Source organism: Prionailurus bengalensis, chromosome D2, assembly GCF_016509475.1.
Source record: "Prionailurus bengalensis isolate Pbe53 chromosome D2, Fcat_Pben_1.1_paternal_pri, whole genome shotgun sequence".
In the NCBI taxonomy this organism is placed as follows: Eukaryota; Metazoa; Chordata; class Mammalia; order Carnivora; family Felidae; genus Prionailurus; species Prionailurus bengalensis.
In genome coordinates, this window is record NC_057351.1 from 33560215 (window position 1) to 33583478 (window position 23264).

The 23264-nt window shown below is 36.5% G+C and overlaps 1 protein-coding gene across 3 annotated transcripts in view; it reads right to left on the reverse strand.

Moving 5' to 3' along the window:
• Window positions 1–23264, reverse strand: part of CFAP70 (cilia and flagella associated protein 70) — a 100556-nt gene that overhangs the window by 49455 nt on the left and 27837 nt on the right. For all 3 annotated transcript variants that reach the window (XM_043598030.1, XM_043598029.1, XM_043598028.1), the window contains exons 8-14: window positions 22162–22256; window positions 17989–18088; window positions 15107–15241; window positions 7267–7437; window positions 7006–7086; window positions 5341–5432; window positions 189–249 (exon numbers count right to left, since the gene is read on the reverse strand). In XM_043598030.1, coding sequence (XP_043453965.1) covers window positions 189–249; window positions 5341–5432; window positions 7006–7086; window positions 7267–7437; window positions 15107–15241; window positions 17989–18088; window positions 22162–22256 — 735 coding nt within the window. The remainder of the gene's footprint in view (window positions 1–188; window positions 250–5340; window positions 5433–7005; window positions 7087–7266; window positions 7438–15106; window positions 15242–17988; window positions 18089–22161; window positions 22257–23264) is intronic.

Genomic DNA, 23264 nt, shown 5'->3' on the forward strand with positions numbered 1-23264 from the left:
CCAGCCAAAGACTAAACACTATACACTATTCACTGTCTGCCACTGGTCACAAACAAAACCAGGAAGGGAAATATATGCAGCTACAATTTCTCACCCCTTCTGGAAAACATACTGAAGAGTCCATGCCTTATTTTCAAATGGGTATACTCAACATGTTATTATAGTTTCACCTTAGCTTTGGCACTTGCCTTTTGAGCTCCTCCTGTCCTACGGGTAAGAGGTGGCCTTGGTGGAATCATATCCTTGACCCTGTACCAGGAAAAAAAAAAACAACAAAAAATAAACAATGATCCGCAGATTTATGTTCTCTTATTCATACCTCCAAAGAGCCTATATGAGGGAGATCTAAGGTCTGTTCCCACATCATACTTGAGCACTGTGCATTTCTCTCATATAAAAGCTTAGATGCGAACCATAGAACAGTATATGGCTGTGAACTAGATAGGGAAGAAGCCAGGAAGCAGCTACTCAGAAACTAACTAAGTTGTACTTTTTTTGGCTAATTTGAGCCCTGGCTTTACTCTCACACATTTTTTAAAACTGCTATTGCACTCAAGAGACTGTTTGACTCAGGAGTTGGAAAGATATGGGTGTTATGATTTTAGGTGCACTCAGAAGAGTCTCTGATAGCATGAAGTTTTGGAAATCCAAATGGTACAAGGCAAGTGAAAGCTTTTCTTTCCTGTCCATCGAGGATAAAAAGTGTACTCTTGGTCATAATTTATGACTGCATTCAATTACAATAATGATACCAGTGTTTGTGGTGAGTAAGAAAGTATATTTTGTCACTGTCAACCTACTTATGCTAAACTTTCTACCTTCCATTTTCAGGAGACCTTACAAAAACTAGAGGAAATTAAGTTCTAGTTCTTCCTCCTTGTAGCTTCAGATTCCTGCTGAAGTATATAGTACTGCCTTAAAGTTTATAATCAAATTCACAAATTCAATTTTTCTTTAATAGGTCATATGTAATTGTATATCTCTGCTCTTGATTTCTAATTTTAATTTTATTTATTTTAATAGGTAATACATTCATGATTCAGAACTTAAGAGGCATGAAACAACATATACTAAATTGTCTCCTTGTTATTAGCCTTGTTGACAACCTTGTCTTCCAGCCACCCAATTTCCTCTCCAGAACAACATTATCTATTCACTCATTCAAAATATATACTGACTGCCTATTATCCATCAGTCACTTTTCTAGATGCTGGGGATAGAGCATTAAACAAAGTAGATAAAAATTCTTGCCCTCATGGAGCTTGAATTCTAGCAGGGAAAGAAAGACAATAATTAAGATAAATATGTTAGTGATATGTGCTGTGAAGAAAAATAATGCAGGAAGGCAAATAGACTATGTTGGGAGCTAGGGTGGTGAAGTAGGGAAGCACATTTCATCAAGACACTTTACTGAGATGCTAACATTTGAGGAAAAACCTCAGGGAAGTGAGGAAGCAAGTTGTGTAGATATCTGGGATAAGAAAATATAGGCAAAGAGAACAGAAAGTGTAAAGGCTTTGCTGCAACAATGTGTTTGGCATGTGTGAGGAATAGCAGGAAGCAAGTATGGCTGGACTGAAAAAGTGAGAGCAAAGTACATACAGAATATGTAAGGAGTTGTAGGCCATTGTGAGGACTTTGACTTTTACTCAGAGTGTGTCAGGGAGTCACTGGTGGTTTCTGAGCAGAGGAGTTACATCAGTTGACCTCCATTTTAACACAATCATTATCGAATGTTGTATTAAGAATTGTCCAAATGTCCATCGACTAAAGAATGGGAAAAAATGTGGTACATCCATACAGTGAAATCTAATTTAATAACAAAGAAATGAAGTACTGATACATGTTACAGTATGGATGAACCTTGACAGCATTACATTAAACATGAAAGTTGCACACATCCTAGGATAGGATACATGCTCAGAAAAGACCAGAGAAGACCCCAAGCTTCCACCACTGACTGACCTATAGTCCCAGTGCAAGCAGGAAGTGAAGGTTGAGGCAGAAATGTAAACAGCCTTGTTAAGTGTTAAAAGAATGCTCCAGTATGGAATCATTTGCAGACAAAAGAAATATTTTTTGTTTTATTTTTATTTGTTTGATTATCTTAAGATCTTGGCATTTAAGGAAATCTCAATCAAAACATTGGCTGAAAAAAAACAAACAAACAAAATAAACCAACCCACACTGGCTAAACACAATCTACAACTTCAACAATTAAGAACAGCAAACCCTGGGGAAGGGGAAAATCAGATTTCCAAAGTTTGTATAATATCCAAATGTCCAGTTTTCAACAACAAAAAATCACAAAATGTACAAAAAACATAAAAGTGTGCCTCTTTCAAAGGAAAAAAATAAATCTATAGAAACTGTTCCTGAAGAAGTCCACACTCAGACTTGCTACAAAAAGATGTGAAATAAAGCAATTTACTCAGGCTTAAGAGCTAAAGGAAACCACAAACAAGGAAAGAGAAATCAGGAAAATGATGTATAAACAGAAAGAAAATAGAATATCAGTAAAGAGACAGAAATTTTTAAAAGAACCAAACAGAAAGTCTGTAGTTGAAAAGTACAATAACAGAAAGGATAAATTTACTAGAAGGTTCAACAGAGTTGGTCAGGCAGAAGAAAGAATGAGCAAATTTGAAGAGAGGATAATTGGAATTACACAATCTGAGGAACAGAAAGAAAAACAAATAAAAAAAAGTAAAGAGAGCCTAAAATCTGTGGTACACCATCAACATACACAATGTGTGTGACCAATATATACCCTATGAGAATCCCAGAAGGAGAAGAGAGAGAGAAAGGGGCAGAAAGAATTATGAAGAAATAATGGCCCCAAACTCCCAAAATATGGAGAAAGACATGAATCTATATATCCAAGAAGCATAACAACTTCCAAGCAGAATAATCTTGAAGAGATCTACATTAAGATAAATTGTACTCAAATTGTCAGAAGCCAGAGAAAAGAGAAAAACTCAAAAAGCAATGAAAGGAGTGACTTGTCACAAAAGATAAACAGATAATTTCAATAATGTCAAAAAGAATAACACAAGCCATGGAGGCCAGAGGTACTAGAGTAACATATTTAAAGTTTTGAAAGAAAAAAGAATGCCTGCCAAAAATTCTATATACAGCAAATTATCCTTCAAGAATGAAGAAGAAATTAACAAAATAAACAAAAACTAAGAGTCTATCTTAAATACAGAGAACAAACTGAGGGTGGATGGAGGGGTGGGGAGAGGGGAAAATGGGTGATGGGCATTGAGGAGGGCACCTGTTGGGATGAGCCCTGGGTGTTGTATGTAAGCCAATTTGACAATAAATTATATTTAAAAAAACTAAGAGTCTATTAGTAAGACCTAATTTATAAGAAATGCTAAAGGGAGGGGTGCCTCAGTGGCTCAGTCAGTTGAGCATTCGACTTCGGCTCAGGTCATGATCTCAAAGCATGAGTTCAAGCCCTGCATCGGGCTCAGTGTTATCAGCATGGGGCCCACTTCAGTTCCTCTGTCCCCCTCTCTCTCTTTCTCAAAAATAAATACACTTAAAAAAAAAAAAGAATGCTACAGGGAGCCCTTCAGGCTGAAATGAAAGAACAACTAGTCAGTAACTGTAAGGTAACTGAAGAATAAGGAACACTGGTAAAGGTAAACATGAAAGCCTGTATTATTGTACTTCTGGTTTTAAACTCCTCTTTACTTGTTTGGGGAGCCTGGGTGGTTCAGGTCATGATCACACGGTTCGTGGGTTCGAGCCCCACATCGGGCTCTGTACTGACAGCTTGGGGCCTGGAACCTGCTTCAGATTCTGTGTCTCCTTCTTTCTGTATCCCTCTCCTGCTCACCCTCTGTTTCTCTCTCTCAAAAATAAACAAACAGTAAAAAAAAAATTTTTAATAAAAATAACCCCCTCTTTACTTGTTTGTAGAAGGCAAATGCACAAATTGTAATTAGAAATATTTGCTAATAGGCACACAATGTATAAAAATGTAATCTGTGACAATAATAATATAAAAAGGGAAAGATGGAGATATAGAGAGGCAGGGTGAATAGTATTGAAACTTAGTTGGTATTATTCCAATTAGATTGTTAAAGGTTTAAGATGGTCATTATAGGGGCACCTAGGTGGCTTAGTCAACTAAGCATCTAACTCTGGGTTTCTCCTCAAGTCATGATGTCATGAGTTCAAGCCCTGCATAGGTCTCCTCACTGTTAGTGCTTGGGATTCTCTCTCTCCCTCTCTCACTGCCCCTACACTGCTCTTTCTCTCAAATAAATAAACAAACTTAAAAAAAAAAAGATGGTCATCATTATTTCCAAGGTAACCACTAAGAAAAAAGAATGAAGATTCAAATTACTAAAATCAGAAATAAATATGGGGACAGTACTCCCCATTTTTATAGAGGTAAAAATAATTATAAGAGAATACCATGAACAGTTGTACATCAACAAACTGGATAACCTAGATGAAATGGACAACTTCCTAGAAACACAATAAAAGCACTATGGTACAATATAAAAAAAGTTTTTTAAAAATTGCACTTATTTATATGTGACATGGGTGTGTATGTGTGTATTTTAGGAACTTTAACTCCAGAAGGATAAATACCAATTTTTTAAAAGTGGTTATCACTGGGGCACCTGGATGGCTCAATTGGTTAAGCATCTGACTCTCGATTTGGGCTCAGGTCATGATCTCATGGCTTATGGGATCGAGCCCTGCATCAGGCTTTGAGCTGACAATGCAGAGCCTGCTTGGGATTCTCTCTCTCTCTCTCTCTCTCTCTCTCTCTCTCTCTCTCTCTCTAAAAATAAATAAATAAACATTTTAAAAAGATTTTTAAGTGGTTATCACTGGGTGAGTAGAAATCTGAGTATTTTTATATGCTTGCTGATCTCAATTTTCTCAAAATCTTGACTTTTTTTTAAGTTGATGTATTTAATTTTGAGAGAGAGTTGGGGAGGGGCAGAGAAAGAGGGGAAGAGAGAATCCCAAGCAGGCTCCACACTGTCAGCACAGAGCCTGATTTGGGGCTTGAACTCACGAACCATGAGATCATGACCTAAGCCAAAATTAAGAATTGGGCGCTTAACCAACTGAACCACCCAGGTATCCCTTGATTTTTCTTTTTTTTTTTTATGCTGAGCATATACTGCTTTTGTAATAAGAAGACAGCTATAACAAAAGAAACTTAATCTGGGCTAAAAAACCAGAAAACTATCTGCTGCTTAGTCTAGGGAAATTATATTTACGGAGACAATCTGAATTCCTTTTATTTATATCTAAAATGTTTTTGCAAAAAATATATATATAAATATAAGAACCATTGCTACACACCTTCTGGCTAGCTCCTCTGGCATTCGCTTTGGAACCAAGGCTTTGTCCAGCTGAATCTCCAACACAATGTATGTGCCTGCTTCTACATATTGCTGTAAACATATTTTTCTCTCATTTATTCTTTCCATTAAGAACAGATATTTATGAACAAATTTTAGTAACATAGGATAACATATACAATATAAGAAAATTGCATATACAACTATACGTATATAGTGTGATCTTGACTGTCAAAATATTCTTTATATAGAAAAATAACTGGAAAGAAAAATAGTTACAGTGGTTATCTCTTGCATAAAAGGATTTTCAATTTTATTATTGGAAACTTCTACCTCAGCTGAAGCACTGTTTAACTTGTTCAATACTTTTCTTGTAACTGTTTTAAGTGAATGCTATTCTTTCTGCCACCAAATCTTCCAAGTCCAAGCATTTCCAATCAGAAATATTCTGACATTCCCATTCACAGAATCCACATCACCATCTACCAACTGCAGTTTGATGGACATTTCTATCCAAATTTTTTTCCAGCACCCTAAATACAGCATGTCCAAAATTTATCATTTCCCTTATATTGATCTTTGACTTATGATTTTGTAATCCTTCTCGAAAGTGAGGCTTGAAACCTGCGTTATCTTTAGCTTTTCTTCCTCAGCACCCTTAAAGCTCCCCAATTCCAAATCTTGCCTCTTCAAGTTTCTGATTTTCCTTACTACAATCTCTTCCCTAAATCAAACTATCATCACACACTCACCTGTACAATTAGAAAAACCTATAAACCAATATTTGAAGCCCCTACCCCAACTTCATTTTCTCTGTTTCACTTCCTTGCAAGAGTTCTACCCTGAAATACATAGGAGGTCTTATTTCTACATGACTTAAAAACCATTAATAGGAGTCTCCAAGATGAAGCTCAAGAGTTCCTTATCAGCTACATAATGAAGTCCAAACTTGTTAGCAAATCTTCCAGTCTTTCTACAACTCAACACAGCCTCTCTCTCCTTTCTCACCTCCGTCTAGAAATTCTCATTTATTTTCATCTCTATTCCATACACTAAATTAACTGATACACTCTAAATTCTGCTACCTTCTTTGTGTCCTGACTCGGGCTGTTCCCTTGCCCTGAAATGCCTACCCTCTCATCTTCATCCGGCAAACTATTCTCTTCATATTTCACTACTTAGCTCAAATGCCAGCTCTTCCATGAAGCCTTCTGAGACTGCTTTATCCTAGGAGCGATTCATCTGTATTATGTGAGCCCAAACAGCACTTTTATTTGTACCTCTATTATAATATTCATCAAAATTCTGTGTTATGGTTAGTTATGTACCAATCTGTTTCACCCACCAGACTGTTGAGTGTCTTGAGGGCAGATGAGTAAATGCTACAGATGATGCATCTCTGCATGATTTCTAATATGTAATACAGTAGAATTACTAAAACACATAATTTTTTTAATGTTAGAAAGGACCTAAGGTTAATTTGGTACTACCTGCTCATTTTAGAGAGTCTCAACAAGACAAAGAAATTTACCCAAAGTTATAAACTAGTCATGGCAAATATGGGATGGTAATTGAGATAATGAATTTTTCACAATACCATACTATCTTGCTCAGTAAAAAACTGATGAATTTAAACTTAATTTTCCAACTCTTTATGCATAGTTACCTGTCCTTCTGGATTGTGGCTTAGAGAGGGTTCAAATTCCAAAGGAGTATCTGAGCTCTGAGATTTTATACTAGGTGCTTGCTGAAAGAAAATGAACATGCCTCAAAAACTGAATTCTTACATGGTCTTCCCAATGGCAGGAACAATGATCATTAAGTTGCAACAAAAGGCAAACTAAATTGATGCAATTCACCCAATAATCAGTACAAGCCTGTGAAATGTAACAAAACTAGCAAAATCATCACCTTCTCAACAACCTACCATATCCCCAGGCCTAGGCCTTCCTTCTATATCCTTTTCTTTGACTGCTTTATCTTCTTTCAGGTTTTTTGAAACAACTAGTTTAGACAATGGAGAATTAATTCCTCCTATTTTATTATTCTGAATCAAATGATGGCCAGTATCCCGGAACAAGCTAAATAAACATTTAGTCTGAAAAGAAACAACAACAAAAAAAAATGCAGTGAATCACAGGTGAATGAGACAAATTTGAAAGTAACTCACATTATTCTTTAAAAACATTTAGTTTTTGGGGTGCCTGGGTGGCGCAGTCGGTTAAGCGTCCGACTTCAGCCAGGTCACGATCTCGCGGTCCGTGAGTTCGAGCCCCGCGTCGGGCTCTGGGCTGATGGCTCAGAGCCTGGAGCCTGTTTCCGATTCTGTGTCTCCCTCTCTCTCTGCCCCTCCCCCGTTCATGCTCTGTCTCTCTCTGTCCCAAAAATAAATAAACGTTAAAAAGTCATCCTTATAAAAAAAAAAACAAACAACATTTAGTTTTCTAGATAATTTCAACATTGTAGAATCAGAGGGAAATAGGGAAAAGAAAAACTTCACTGAATTGCCATACTTGTTGAACAGGTAAAACCCTCATAGAAAATTAGCTCTCTATCCTATCATTTAAATTATTACAATGAGATTGTTCAACATCGCTTGGTTTTGGTGTTTCGTAACTCTTGTTCCTAGAAAACTTTTAATTTTTGATACATAATTTCAGATTAACTTTAAGTGGTAGATATGGGAAATAGGTTCAAGAATTCCTCACATTTACACAAATGGGTTAAAAAGGGTTAGGGCCCAGAGCTGCTGCAGGGCTAAAGCCCCCAAGGTTAGCTAGCTAGACTAGCTAACTAGTAACTTGTTATCTTTAAAATTGCATGCTCCATCAATCTGAAACTTTAAAGAAGACAGCTAATCCGTTGTATCACCTACAGGAAACTACTTATCATCTGGCACCAATATATTACTGTGCTTTGACCACAACTTTAAATGCTACTTTCCTCCCAGACCCTTTGCTTCTTACACATATGAGTTAATGATTCCTGTTTCCTTCTGCACACTCACCACATATGTAAAATCTTGAGAACTCAATAAATATGGAGACGAAATCCCTGTTCAGGGCTCTTGTCTCCTCCCAGACATTAGCCTCTCTCATTTTCATTTCTGTGTCAGTGTCTGCTCTCTTGCAGGACAAGAGAGAATTTAGGATTCCTGATCTGTAACAGGTAGAATTTATTTCTGCATAAGAAATATCTAATTACTACTTGCCTATCAACTATAATTGGAAAAATAGGGCAAGTTTAAAATTCAACCTAAAAATTTTGTATGGGAAAATCAAACTATAGATAAATGAAGAAGAATCGTAACATTTTTAAATAATTTTTTTACATTTATTTATTTTTGAGAGAGAGAGAGAGGGAGACAGAGTGTGAGCGGGGCAGGGGCAGAGAGAGAGAGAGTGGGACACAGATTTTGAAGCAGGCTCTAGGCTCTGAGTTGTCAGCACAGAGCCCCACGCGGAGCTCAAACTCACATACCATGAGATCATGACCTGAGCTGAAGTCAGATGCTTAACCAACTGAGCCACCCAGGTCCCCCAGAATCATAACATTTTTTAAACTAAACAACATGGTTGAAGTCTAAATAGAATTTATGCTGAGTGAAAGAAGCCAGACTAAAAAACAAAGAGGGGAAGACTGGTCAGAGGTATGAGAGGATAAGAACAGACACAAGAAAGTTTGGGGGGGCAGGAAATGGATATTTGCCTTATCTTGATTGTGGTGATAGTTTCACTGATGTGCTATAAATATTCATATACATGTCTTTGTGTAAATGCAGGTTTTCAGTTCTCTTGGGTAGGTTCTTAAAAATGATTTTGTTGAGGGGAGCACTTGGGTGGCTCAGTCTGTTGAGTGTACAACTTCGGCTTAGGTGCTGATCTCATGGTTCATTAGTTCAAGCCCCGCAGTGGGCTTGCTGCTGTCAGCACAGAGCCCACTTCAGATCCCCTGTTCCCCTCTCTCTCTGTCCCTCCCTCGCTTGTGAGAGCCTCTCTCTCTCTCTCAAAAATAAGTAAACATTTTAAACAATGATTTTGTGGGTTGTACGCTAAGTTAATGTTTAATATAGATTTTCTATGTAGTTTTTCTACCAAGTATTAAGGTTGAAATATTGAAATTTCTAAATGTCAGATTATCTCTCTTTCAATTCTGTTAGTTTTTGCTTTAAGTATTATGAGTTTCTATTGTTAGGTGTGTATACATTTATAATTTATATATTTATTTTACACAATACTTTGTAAATTCTTTCTGATTAATTGACCCTTTAATCATTATGACATGCCACTCTATGTTGTTAGTAATACTTCCTGTCTTGAAGTCTATTTTGTCTGATATAAATATAGCCACTCTGCTCTGTTATGTTTTCTATTTGCATAGCATATTTTTTCCAACCATTTGCTACAATCTCCATGTATCTGAATCTAAGTGTGTCTGTTTTTAAATAGCATATTATTGAATCTTGATTAAAAAAATTTTTTTTTTTAATTCATTCATCAGTCATTTTTGAGAGAGAGAGAGACAGAGTGTGAGTGGGGGAGGGGCAGAGAGAGAGGGAGACACAAAATCCGAAGCAGGCTCCAGCCTCCAAACTGTCAGCACACAGCCCCATGTGGGGCTCAAACCCATGAACCACAAGATCATGACATGAGCCAAAGTTGGATGCTCAACCAACTGAGCCACCCAGGCCCCCTGAATCTTGATTTTTTTTTAAATGTGGTCTTATAATCTCTGTCCTTTCATTGGGGTATTTAACACTACTTACATATAAAGTTATCATTGAAATATTTACATTTATGTTTGCCATTTTACTATTTGTTTTCTATATATCTTCTGTCTTTTTTGTTCCTCTGTTCCTCCTTTAAATGCCTTCTATTATGTTAAATATGTATATGTACACACACACACACACACACACACACACAATTTTCTTGGCCATCCTAACTAATCACAATGTATATCACACTGATATTAATTTAATTCTGGTATAATGTAGAAATTTTAGCACACTGTAGTTCCATTCTATCCTCCCTCCTTTATGTTACTATTATCATGCAAATTAAATCTATACATGTTATAACCCAACAATATAATTAATGCTTTATATAATGCCTTTCAAAGAAATTAAGAGTAAAAATAAAAAAAATACATACTGTATTTCTGAAATCTTTTATATTAACTTAAATTTAGACATTTCTAGTGCTCTTTGTTTCTTCCTGTGGATTCAAGTCAGCAATCAATGCCATATCCTTTCAAGCAGAAGAACTTCCTTTAGTGTTTCTTACAAGACAAATTTGTTAGCAACAAATTCTTTCAATATTTGTTTATCTTTGGATGTCTTTATTTTACCTTCCTTTTTGATTGCTAGCTTTTTCATTGAGCACTTTGAATATGTTATTCTACTGCCTTCTGGATCCATTGTTTCAGAAGAAAAATCAGCTGTTAAATACATTGCAACTATAAGCAATGAGTTGTTTTTCTCCTGTTGAATTCGTGATTTTCTCTTTGTCTTTCAGCAGTAAACTCTAATGTCTATGTTGTAGATGCCTGTATGCTTATCCAACCTGGGATCCTCTGAACTTCTTGGATATCTAGATTAATGTTTTCATCAAACATGAGACATTTCTAGACATTATTTTGCCATGTATCTTTTCTGCCCCTTACTCTCTTTCCTGGGACTCTCATTTCAGTTATGTTGGTTGCTCTCCACAAATTTCAACCAACAGCATTGCTGGGCATAGGTCCTTCATCCACTGCTCCAAATTGTGTGAGTCTTCTTCTATGGCAGCAAAGTTGCTGGTCCTCACAGCCTATCCTGCCCTAGAATAATCACTGCACTGGTTAAGCTAAAGAAGTAGAGTAGGGAACAACTTAGGGAAGTTTTAGAAGCAGCCCTAACCAAGAAAGTCTCAAACTCCATAGTTTTTCATGCATTAATACTTCTCAGTTTGTTGATGCCTTTGGTCAATTTCCAGAGTGCTGAATGGTTTTTTTGTCAATTTGTCCAATTTTACAGCTGCTTTTGGTGGTGGGGGGGAGAATATTTGACAATCTTCTCACTCAGACATAGCCAGAAAGATTTCCTCTCCAATATTATATGTATATATATATATATACATATATACATATATATTTAATTATGATTATATATTTTTTAAAAGTTGTGGTCATATTGAATGTAGTTTTATACCCTGATTTTTCATTTAACAGATTATCACATGTATCCTTTCATGTTTTAAATTTTTTCATAAGGTAATTTTTAATGTATATACAATAGTCTCCAATCACCCCTACTACACCCCTAGTACTACACTCCTAGTACCTTACATATTTTATCTCATTTAATATGTAAAACAATTCTAGGAAAAAAGCACTGTCTTCATTTATAATAAATTTATTTATAATAAATCAATTAATTAATTAAAGTTGAGAGAAACTTAGTCACTTGCCTGAAGTTACCCAGCTGGTTAATTCCGGAATTGAAACTAGAGGCTGACTGACATCAAGGCCTATAACCTTTCAATTATAATATACTACTTCCCTCAGATATATCTTCATTTAGTAAAATTTGGATACAATTCTACTTATTCCTTTAAAATAGATTCCTGGAAGTAGGAATGCTACAGGAAAAAATATAAGTATTCTAAGCTTCTTAATACATACTGACAAAATTTTTTTCATGGTTTGTACCAATTTACACTTCTAGCAGTGAATGAGAGTTGCTTTATCATACCTTTCCCAACAATGGGCATTACCATGTTTTAAAGAATTGACTAATTCTACAGGTAAAATGGTATTTTATTATTATTTTAATTTGCAGTTGTTTGATTCTAAATAAGGCCAAATGTTTCTTCTTCTTTTATTTATTGACCATTGGCATTTCTTTTTTTGTCTAGTACCGTTTCATGTACTTTGCCCTTTAAAACAAAATTAGTGTGTTTTTCTTATCAATTTGATAAAGTGCTTTATATTTTAGGAATAGTAACCATCTTTCCTACATATATTCAAATATTCTCCCGTTTTTCAGTTACATTGTAATTTTGTTTATGATGGTTTCTCCTATACATAGAAGCTATTCATTTTTTGTTAATCTAAATCTTTTATATTTTTCATTGCTCTCAAGCCTAGGAAAGTCTTTCCTGAGTTCATATTTTTTAATTAATAGCCACTTCTACTTTTATATTTTTCACATTTAACAATGTTAATAAACTCATTTGCAACTTATTTTTATCTGTGCTATATGTAACATTTTGGCATTCTTTTTTTCCATTTAACTATTTACACAGCATTAACAATTATCTTTTTTAATAGATGCATATTGAATCATTTTTATTTACAATCATTTTCTAAGCTTTTCTCTATTATAGACATTTTAAACTTATTTTTTAAATTTTTTTTAATGTTTATTCATTTTTGAGAGACAGAGAGAGAGCATGAGCAGGGGAGGAGCAGAGAGAGAGGGAGACACAGAATCCGAAGCAGGCTCCAGGTTCTGAACTGTCAGCACAGAGCCCGATGGGGGACTCAAACCCATGGACCGCGAGATCATGACCTGAGCTGAAGTCAGAGCCTCAACCGACTGATCAACCCAGGCGCCCCTTAAACTTATTTTTAGGGGTGCCTGGGTGGCTCAATTGGTTGAGTGTCCGACTTCAGCTCGGGTCAAAATCTCAGGGTTGGTGGGTTAGAACCCCACGTGGGTCTCTGTGCTGGCAGCTCAGAGCCCTGAGTCTGCTTCGGATTCTGTGTCTCTCTGTCTCTCTGCCTCTCCGCCACTTGCACTCCATCTCTCTCTGTCTCTCAAAAATAAATAAATGTTAAAAAATTAAAAAAAAAAACTTATTTTTAATTTTTGCTATCATAGATCCCAAAAAGTTTTTCTGAATACGGAGTTGGGTTTTTTATGTCATTAGGAATTTTAATTACACACTGCGACATTCATCACTGCTAGGTCTTTTTCAAATTTCATTTGCTTTTCCACTCTGCCAAACCTAACCCAGATACTTTTGCATACGCCATGTTTTCAAAGAAAAACAAATAGTGTAAGTAAAACAGATGGACATTTCTGTCACTAACAGTTAAGATTTATAGTATTTGTAGACAGATGACAAACTGAAATCTTATGATGTTTCCCCTCTTTGTATTCTACAAAACATTTTTAACACTCTTTACAGTAATTGCAATAATTGGAAACACTACATATAGATTTTTATTTGTACTCATAGTCCATGCACATCTTTTTCTTTGTAATGCTTCACACACTTTCAGAAAGGAAGGCAAACCATTCAATATTGCCAAATCTATTCTAATGCTAAAAATTGTATTACAGAACATGAGAAAGTTCTAGAGACTAAAACTGAAGGGTGAACATGGAGTTTTGATTCTATTAAATTATTTCCTTCAGATACATCCTTATAAGTGTGATTTCTGAGTCAAAGGATTTCTGAGGCACCTGGTGGCTCAGTCGGTTAAGCATCCGACTTCAGCTCAGGTCATAATCTCACGGTTTGTGGGTTCAAGCCCTGCGTCGGGCTCTGTGCTGACAGCTCAGAGCCTGGAGACTGCTTTGGATTCTGTGTCTCCCTGTCTTTCTGCCCCTCCCCCCTCATGCTCTGACTCTCTCTCTCTCTCTCTCTCAAAAATAAATAATATATAGAAAGAGTTTACTACTCAGTTGGTTTGCAAATAGATGATAGGTCTTTCATGACTCCATTATTGAAAAATAGCTGTCCTAATAATAATGAAATAGTAATATGTTTTTGTTATTATTTTTGTTGTGTTTTACGAAGACTCAATTTCTCCTAAGAAAAATATGGTAAAACTGATTTTTTGTTTGGGGAAAAATACACATATATATATTCTATATTTATATGTAGACATATAGATAGATAAAAAGATAGATGATTTTAACATTTTAACACCTAAAAATCACTAATCAGCTCATGGATTTAAGTTTTCTATACTTAACACAATAGACTTCTTTCATTGTCTTAAAGATTATGTATCTGACTGTATTGAGTAAAATTGAAATATGACAAACTACATATTTAAAGTATACAATTTGATGAATTTTGACATGACATATGTATACACATGTGAAACTATCACCACAATCAAGATAACCAGCATTTCCATCATCCCTAACACTTTCTTCACATTCTTTTGTAATCCATCCCTCTCTCTATTCCTGTTCCTAAGCAACCACTGGTCAGCTTTAGGTCACCACAGATTATTTTCTTAGAATTCTATTTAGATGAAATCATACATTATGTACTTTCTTTTATCAGCCTTCTCTCATTTAACATAATGCATTTGAGATTCATCCACGCTGCACGTATCAATAGTTCATTCCTTTTTATCACTGAGTAGGATTTCATTATATAGATATACCACAAAATTTGTTTTTCTGTTCACCTGTTCATGGAGGTTTAGGTTGTTTCCAGTTTTTGGCTTTTCATTATCCTAAATTTTTTTAATGTTTTATTTATTTTTGAGAGAGAAAATGATGTGGGGCTCAAACCCACAAATTTTGAGACCATGACCTAAGCTGAAATTGGATGCCCAACCAACTGAGCCACTGGGGTGCTCCTCACTATCCTAAAGTTTTTAAGGTTCAATGACAGAATGACTGCAAGGTGCTATATTTACCATCCCAGTATACCAATGGTTCCAAACTTCAAGTGCAAAGATTTGTATGCTAAAGATGTAAGTAAACACATACATAAAGGATAAATTAGGATAATACCTTCTATACAATTTTTTCTTACCTTTTCATAGACTGTACTGTCTAGGTAAGGGTAAACATGAAAAGCTCCCCGAATCCTCTTCACACCTGGATACAGCAATGGGACCATATTCACATAAGCCACACCATGAAATGAAAGCTGACTTTCATCATCAGTCTAAAGGAATAAAACCAGAGAGCTGTAAGTGCTGTAGAGCAATGTAGCAGAAGGTATGGAGCTCTTAGTTTTTCAAAGACCTGGCTTTAGGAACTAGCTATGCTCCTTAACTATTTGACTTGGCCAGTTACATAGATATTTTGGATCTACATTTCTTTATCTTCAAAATGGGTTTAATAATACCACAATCACTGAAATAATGCATATCAACGGTGTTAATGAATAGTAAAGGCAGTAGTCAGATTACACATGCTCAAATTAATTGATTATATATATATTCAACTAAAAAAGTCAATTTAACAATATTGCTTCTTAGGAAAAAATGAAGCTTTGTAAAATAATTACAACAACGAAAAGAAATCAGAAGATGTGGCTTTTAGCTTTAGTTCACAGATTTTTATGAATGAAAGGGATCTTACAAATCATCATATTAAATAGACTTTAATATGCCTAAATTCTAAACAATTGGTGGAGTTGTTTCAGAGTACTGTATTGAGAAAGATTCTATTTTTTTTTTTAACGTTTATTTATTTTTGAGACAGAGAGAGACAGAGCATGAACGAGGGAGGGTCAGAGAGAGAGGGAGACACAGAATCTGAAACAGGCTCCAGGCTCTGAGCAGTCAGCACAGAGCCGGACGCGGGGCTTGAACTCACAGACCGCGAGATCGTGACCTGAGCCAAAGTCAGACGCTTAACCCACTGAGCCACCCAGGCGCCCCGAAGGTTCTATACCCTTATCTGGGTTCAGAAAGAAACAACGTTTTGATTAATCAGTAATATCTGCCATGGATGAAGGAGGATGAATGATAGTTTGCCACTCTGTATTTGCCATCGCTAATTTTACCTAATTTTTTTTAAATGTTTATTTATTTTTGAGACAGAGAGAGACAGAGCATGAGCAGGGCAGGGGCAGAGAGAGAGGGAGACAGAATCTGAAGCAGGCTCCAGGCTATGAGCTGTCAGCACAGAGCCCCATGCGGGGCTCAAACTTGTCAACTACGAGATCATGACCTGAGCCGAAGTCAGACGCTCAACTGACTGAGCCACCCAGGTGCCCCGCTAATTTTGTCTAAACCCCCATCACAAAGATGAATAACATGTTAATAAATATAACTTAACATAATTTTTAACGTTTTGCCATAGAAAACTTTCATAGGGAAAAAATTTACTGAAAGAAAACACATTTAATTCCCACAAAATTAAAAGTAATCTCTTTGATTTCACATATTACAATAAGTAGAATTTAGATTTGGGGCGTCTGGGTGGCTCAGTCCGTTTAGCATCCGACTTCGGCTCAAGTCATGATTTTGCGGTTTGCAGTTCATGAGTTTGAGCCCCATGTGGGACTCTGTGCTGACAGCTCAGAGCCAAGAGCCTGCTTCAGATTTTGTGTCTCCCTCTCTCTCTGCCCCACCCCGGCTCACGCTCTGTCTCTCTCTCAAAAATAAATAAACATTAAAAAAGAAAAATTTTTTTAAAAAGTAGATTTAAAAGTCTTACATATATATAATAACATTGTGTTGCTAAGGAAAGTTAGCAATGTATATTTTATATTACAAAGGGAGAAGTGGTTACTGGCAGTAGTATTTTTATTATGTAAAAATGTCTATTTTAAAAATCAAAAGGGGGCGCCTGGGTGGCTGTCGGTTAAGCTTCCGACTTCGGCTCAGGTCATGATCTCTAGGTTTATGAGTCCGAGCCCCGCGTTGGACTCTGTGCTGACAGCTCAGAGCCTGGAGCCTGCTTCAGATTCTGTGTCTCCCCATCTCTCAGCCACTTCCATGCTCATGCTCTGCCTCTCTCTGTCTCTCAATAATAAATAAACATTAAAAAAAAATTGTTTAAGATAAATAAAAATCAAAAGAATTTAGGTACTTGTTAATTGTCTGCTGTATACCATGAATCATGCTAGGTACTATAGAGGATACAAAGTAGTCTATGACAGTATTCCTACCCTAAGGGAGTTTATGTACAAACAGAAAAGACCAGACATGCACAAATAAAACAACAGAGAACATGTTCTAGGCTCACAAAGCTAGATCTTTTCAGAATAATGTACATCAATGAGCCCTATTACTCTAATTAGTAGGCTAAAACATTTTAAGTAGGTATGTTGAAAAGAAATTCAGGAAGATGTATTAGGTTGAGCCATATTCCCAATATTTAACCACTTTGACCTATAAAAATGGCTATTTTGTGTGGTTTTACCTATAGTAAAACCATTTTAAAGAGCTAAAGGGAAATAGGATGTCTAGGAATAAAGCCTAAACAGTTTTTAGTGGACAATAGGGAGCTAGGGTGACCAGTCATCCTGATTTGCCAGGGACAGGAGATCTTCCTGGGACATGCGATTTTCAGCACTAAAACCAGGAAACTACTTGACAAATCAGGTTAAGTTAGTCACCCTAGAGAGCACGCACATCAGTTCACACATTCCTTCTGTATCAGAACTAGAAGCAGAATAACAAGCACCTGGGTGGCTCAGTTTGGTTAAACATCTGACTTGGGCTCAGGTCATCATCCTGCAGTTCGTGGATTCAAGCCCCATGTTGGGCTCTATGCTGACAGCTCAGAGCCTGGAGCCTGCTTTAGATTCTGCGTCTCCCTGCTCCTTCCCTGCCTGTGCTCAGTTTCTCTCTCTCAAAAATAAATAACCATTTAAAATTAAAAAATAAAGAAGCAGAATAATAGGTTGGGTCTGGCCAGGCATTTCTTCTACAGCTATCATTAAGGGAACAAATTTACCTTATCAAATTTTGCAGCTTTCCCTTTGGGTACAGTAGTCAGAGGAACTCTTGTGATCTCTACAGGCCAAAAGCGGCAATCAACAATTCTCTTCTGAAAACTGCAAATTAAAAATCAGCCCATTAGAATTGTATGAAAAAATCAAGTTAGTATAGTTTAAAGGGAAGACTCTTTTTAAAAGTAATGGAATATGCAAACATATATAAACATTTTTATTAGGTAGGTGGGTTGTTTTAAGCTTCCTAAATTTATAAAATTCCAAAAATAATTCTACTGTACTGCTAGCAGAAGCAAACTATACATTGTTGAGAGCAATCTGTAAATGTGAATCAAAAGCCTTAAAATGGTCATAATCTTTGACCCAGAAATTTCACTTCTAGTAATTTGTTCTAAAGAAATAATCAGACAAGTATGCAAATCATATAAAATATGTTTATACTGTGAAAATAGAGTAGCACTTAGTGTCAGCTCTGACATGTAAGGAGCTTAGAAGTTGTTGCTCCTGTCCTCACAACAACAATAAGAAGCAGGTCAAACTGAAAAATCAATGACCTTTCTTAGATCCATCTAAGAATTAAGTTCATGGGGCAAATCACCACCATAAAATTTGGAGGAGAGGCAAGTACAGAGAATCACAGCTGACGTCAGTGTACAGGTCGGAGAAAGCAATGGAGTCAATAAGTTGTGGAAACACTTTAATGGTAATTTTGACAAATTGCTGGAGGCTGGATTAGCCAGAGTTATAGACTCCACACTTTTTTGGCTTTAAAACAAGGAGTCACTTCAGATATTCATGGTGAAGATATGAGAAAAATCCTCTTAAGTAGGAAGAAGGGAACAGTAAGCATTTTGAAATATGCCTGGAGTGTTACCCATAACAAATGCTTACCCTTTAAGGGAAACTATTTTACCAGAGTCTTATCTGATGCAGGAGAAGGGCAATTAGACAATTCTAGTTCTGTCTAGCCTTCCTGTTTCACATAAGAAGTAAAAAATACTATTAAACACTTCTGATTGCCACAGGCCAGGAAGTCAAACCCATTAAAATACTAAGTTTAATTACAGTATTTTAAAATACTTCCCCTTCCAAACACCTTATCACCACACCAACAGGGTTTTGGTATACAAACAGTGGATCTGAGAGGCTGCAAAACACAGACCCTCTTTTAGGCAAACTCAAAGACAACAGGGGAGGAACAAAAAAGGAAACTGAAGCCTCTAGCACGTACAGTTACAGCAAACATTAAACACAGCCCAGCTCCAAGCCACATTAACAGAAAACTTCACACTAAAAACCCTAATTACCTCATTTCTTATCACCCAATATATAATGTCCAGGTTCCAATAAAAAATTACAAAGAATACTAAAAGGCAAGAAAAAATACTGAAGAGACACAACATAAGAACTAGACTCAGATATGACACAAAATTTCGAATGATTATATAGGGAATATTTTAATGTTTTTTAAATTTATTTTTGAAAGAGAGAGCGAGAGAGCGAGTGAGCACGAGTGGGGGAGGGACAGAAAGAGAGGGGGACAGAGGATCCGAAGCGGATCTGCACTGACAGCAGTGAGCCAGAGGCAGGACTCAAACTCACGAACCTCGAGATCATGACCTGAGCTGAAGTCCAACGTTCAACTGCCTGAGCCACCCAGATGCCCCAATCATGTAGGGAATTTAAAATAACTATAAGTAATATGTTAAGAGCACTAATGGAAAAAGTAGACAAACTGCAAATAATGTAATAGAGAGATGGAAATGTAAGCAGAGAGACAGAAACCCAAGAAAGAATAAAAAAGAAGTGCTAGAAACAAGAAACACTGAAACAAAAATGAAGAATTCATTTGATGGACTTAGTAGATTGAACAATGCTGAGGAAATCATCAGTGAATTTGAAGATATGTCAATAAAAAATGCCCAAACTAAAATGGAAAGGAGAAAAAAATGAAAAAGAAATTAGATCCAAGAACTGTGGAACAATTATAGAAGATATAACAGGAATACCAGAGGAAAAAACAGAAAAAAGAACCAAAGAAATATGTGAAATCATAATGACTGAGAATTTTACTAAATTAATGACAGATACCAAACCACAGATACTGAAAGCTCAGAGAAGAGTAAGCATCATAAATACCAAAACAAAACAGAAAACAAACAAAAAAACCCCTATGTCCAGGTATATCATATTCAAACTGCAGAAAACCACAGAAAAAGAGAAAATATTTAAAGAAGACAGAGGGGAGAGAAACCACAAACACCTTACCTATAGAGGAACAAGAATAAGAGTTACACTGGATTTCTCTTCAGAAACCATGCAAGCAATAAGAGATGGAGTGAAATATTCAAAGTTTCTGGAAAAAAACACACCACCAACTTGGATTTCTGTATCCAGAGAATTATCCTTCAGAATCAAAGGAGAAGGTGCCTGAGTGGCTCAACTGGTTAAGCGTCTGCTTTTGATCTCTGCTAAGGTCATGATTTCACGGTTTGTGAGATCAAGTCCTGTGTTGGGCTCTGTGCTGATGGTGCAGAGCCTTCTTGGGATTCTCTCTCCCTCTTTCTATGCCCCTCCCCAGCTTCTGCCCTCTCTCTCACACTCTCAAAATAAATAAACTAAAAAAAAAAATCATAAAAAAAAGGAAGGAGAAATAAAGACTTTCTCAACAAAAATGGAGAGAATTTGTGGCCAGTAGGCCTGCCTTGCAAGAAATGCTAAAAGTATTCAGAGAAAAAGAAAATGATATGGGTCAGAAACTTGGATCTACATTAAGAAAAGAAGAGAATCAGAGGACAAAATTAAGGTAAAATAAATTTTCAAATTTTTCTTATTTTTAATTGATCAAATAGATAACTACTCAAAGTAATAAGAGCAACAATGTATCCTTAACAGAATATAAGCAAGTCAAACCCAACAATGTACATTTATATTTTTAATGTTTATTTATTTTTGAGAGAGAGAGCAAGAGAGAACAAGGTAGGGGCAGAGAGAAGGAGACAGAGGATCCAAAGCAGGCTCTGCACTGACAGCAGAGAGCCCAATGCGGGGCTCAAAGCATGAACCATAATATCATGACCTGAGCTGAAGTCAGACACTTAACTGACTGAGCCACCCAGGCACCCCAACAATGTATATTTATACTATACACCACAGTCAAGTGGAGAACCAGAGGTATATAGAAATTCTGGGAAATGTCTGCTCAATTTTTCTGTAATTCTAACACTCTTCTTAAAAACAGCCTATGAATTGAAAAAGAAAACCAGAGTTGCTCATTCTAATTATATGTATTTTGATAGTCCCTTATTTATCATCTCTCCCTAACCGCCAGGTAACTGTGACAGAGACTGGTAGTTACCCACACAATGTCAAGTGTCCTGTTCTTCTTTAGTATCTAACTCCTGATTTAGATTTTTTTTAATGTTTATTTACTTTTGAGAGACAGAAACAGAGACAGAGCATGAGTAGGGGAGGGGCAGAGAGAGAGGGAGACACAGAATCCAAAGCAGGCTCCAGTCTCTGAGCTGTCAGCACAGAGCTCGACATGGGGCTTGATCCCATGAACCACAAGATCATGACCTGATCCCAAGACAGATGCTCAACCAACTGAGCTACGCAGGCACCCCTCTAACCCCTGATTTAGTCTGAATGACAATGTGTATAACAAAAACATAATTCCTAGCCTCTTTTGCATCTAAAGATGGCCATTGAGATATAAAACTGAAATTGTAAGTTTCTAGGAAGGCTCTATAAGAGGGTCTAAGATACCCAGCATGTATCCTTTTTTATCCCTAAACACTCGCCCTTTCCAGCTTTCTGTGAGGAATGTGAATATGCAGGATAGAGCTCCAATGGCCATTTTGGACCATGAAACAACCTTGTGGATGGAAAGCACATGTTAAAGAAGGTAGAGCAAAAACAAAGATGGAGCCTGTATACCTGATGGAGCTACACTGTGGAGCCACCACACATATCAGCTCTGGACTTGTTTTATATGAAAAAGGAATCAGAACCCACCATGAATGAACCACGATCACTAAAAGCCTCTGTTATTAGCAGATTTGGTGGAAGGGATTCTCAGATCACCCTAACTCAAATATAGATAAAATTAACAAAAGTAACATTTCTTCCCACCTCTAGTTGTTGCTTAGACATAATCCCCTTCCTCTTCCTACCTGACTACTGCAGGAGGATCAAGGTAGCAGCGACTTTCCAGGTCCCAAGTAATCCTTTTCTTTATGCACTCTGCTTGGTTCCTAAATTCCCTGTCCTGTAAAATAATAAGAGACTTTTGTTCTCTCCGTGTGCCATGGTTTCATCCTGCTAAATCTGTAAGTCATTCTTTTAAGGGATTTGATCACAACACTATTACTATTACTATTACTATTACTATTACTATTACTATTACTAGTATAACTACAACTACTACTGTAACTACTACCACATCTTAAATTTTAGGGTACTTTACTATTACTAAAGTACGTAAGATAATTTATAATACCTTCACATTAATTTAGTACTAAGTACCAAAAATTCACTCATATAATCTCAATCACTGATTCTCAACCTTGAATGCATATTAGAATTATCTGGGAGCTTTTAAAAAAAATCAACACCTGGGCAGTGGTAATATATTTTTTTAATATTTATTTATTTTTGAGAGAGAGAGAGACAGAGACAGAGACAGAGTGCAAGTGGGGGAGGGGCAGAGAAAGACCGAGGCACAGAATCTGAAGCAGGTTCCAGGCTCTAAGCTGTCAGCACAGAGCCCACAAGGGGCTCAAACCCACCAGACATGAGGTCATGACCTGAGCCAATATCGGTCGCTTAACCAACTGAGCCACCCAGGAGCCCCAGTGTAATATTTTGAAAGTAAATTCTTATGTAATTGATCTCAGTTAGGGCTTGGCCATTGCTATTGTTTTTTTTTAATTTGTTTTTTTTAATGTTTATTTCTTTTTGAGAGACAGAGTGCGAGTGCGGAAGGGGCAGAGAGGGAGGGAGGCATGGAATCTGAAGCAGGCTCCAGGCTCTGAGCTGTCAGCACAGAGCCCGACGTGGAGCTTGGACTCACAAACCACAGTATCATGACCTGAGACCAAGTTGGATGTAAAACAGACTGAGACATCCAGGTGCCCCATTGCTACTGTCTTAAAAGCTTTCCAGATGATTCAAGCGAGCAACCAGGCTTGAGAGCTAATGATCTAAAGTAAATATATATATATATATTATATATATAATGGGTTATTACTCAACCAGCAAAACAAATGAAATTTGC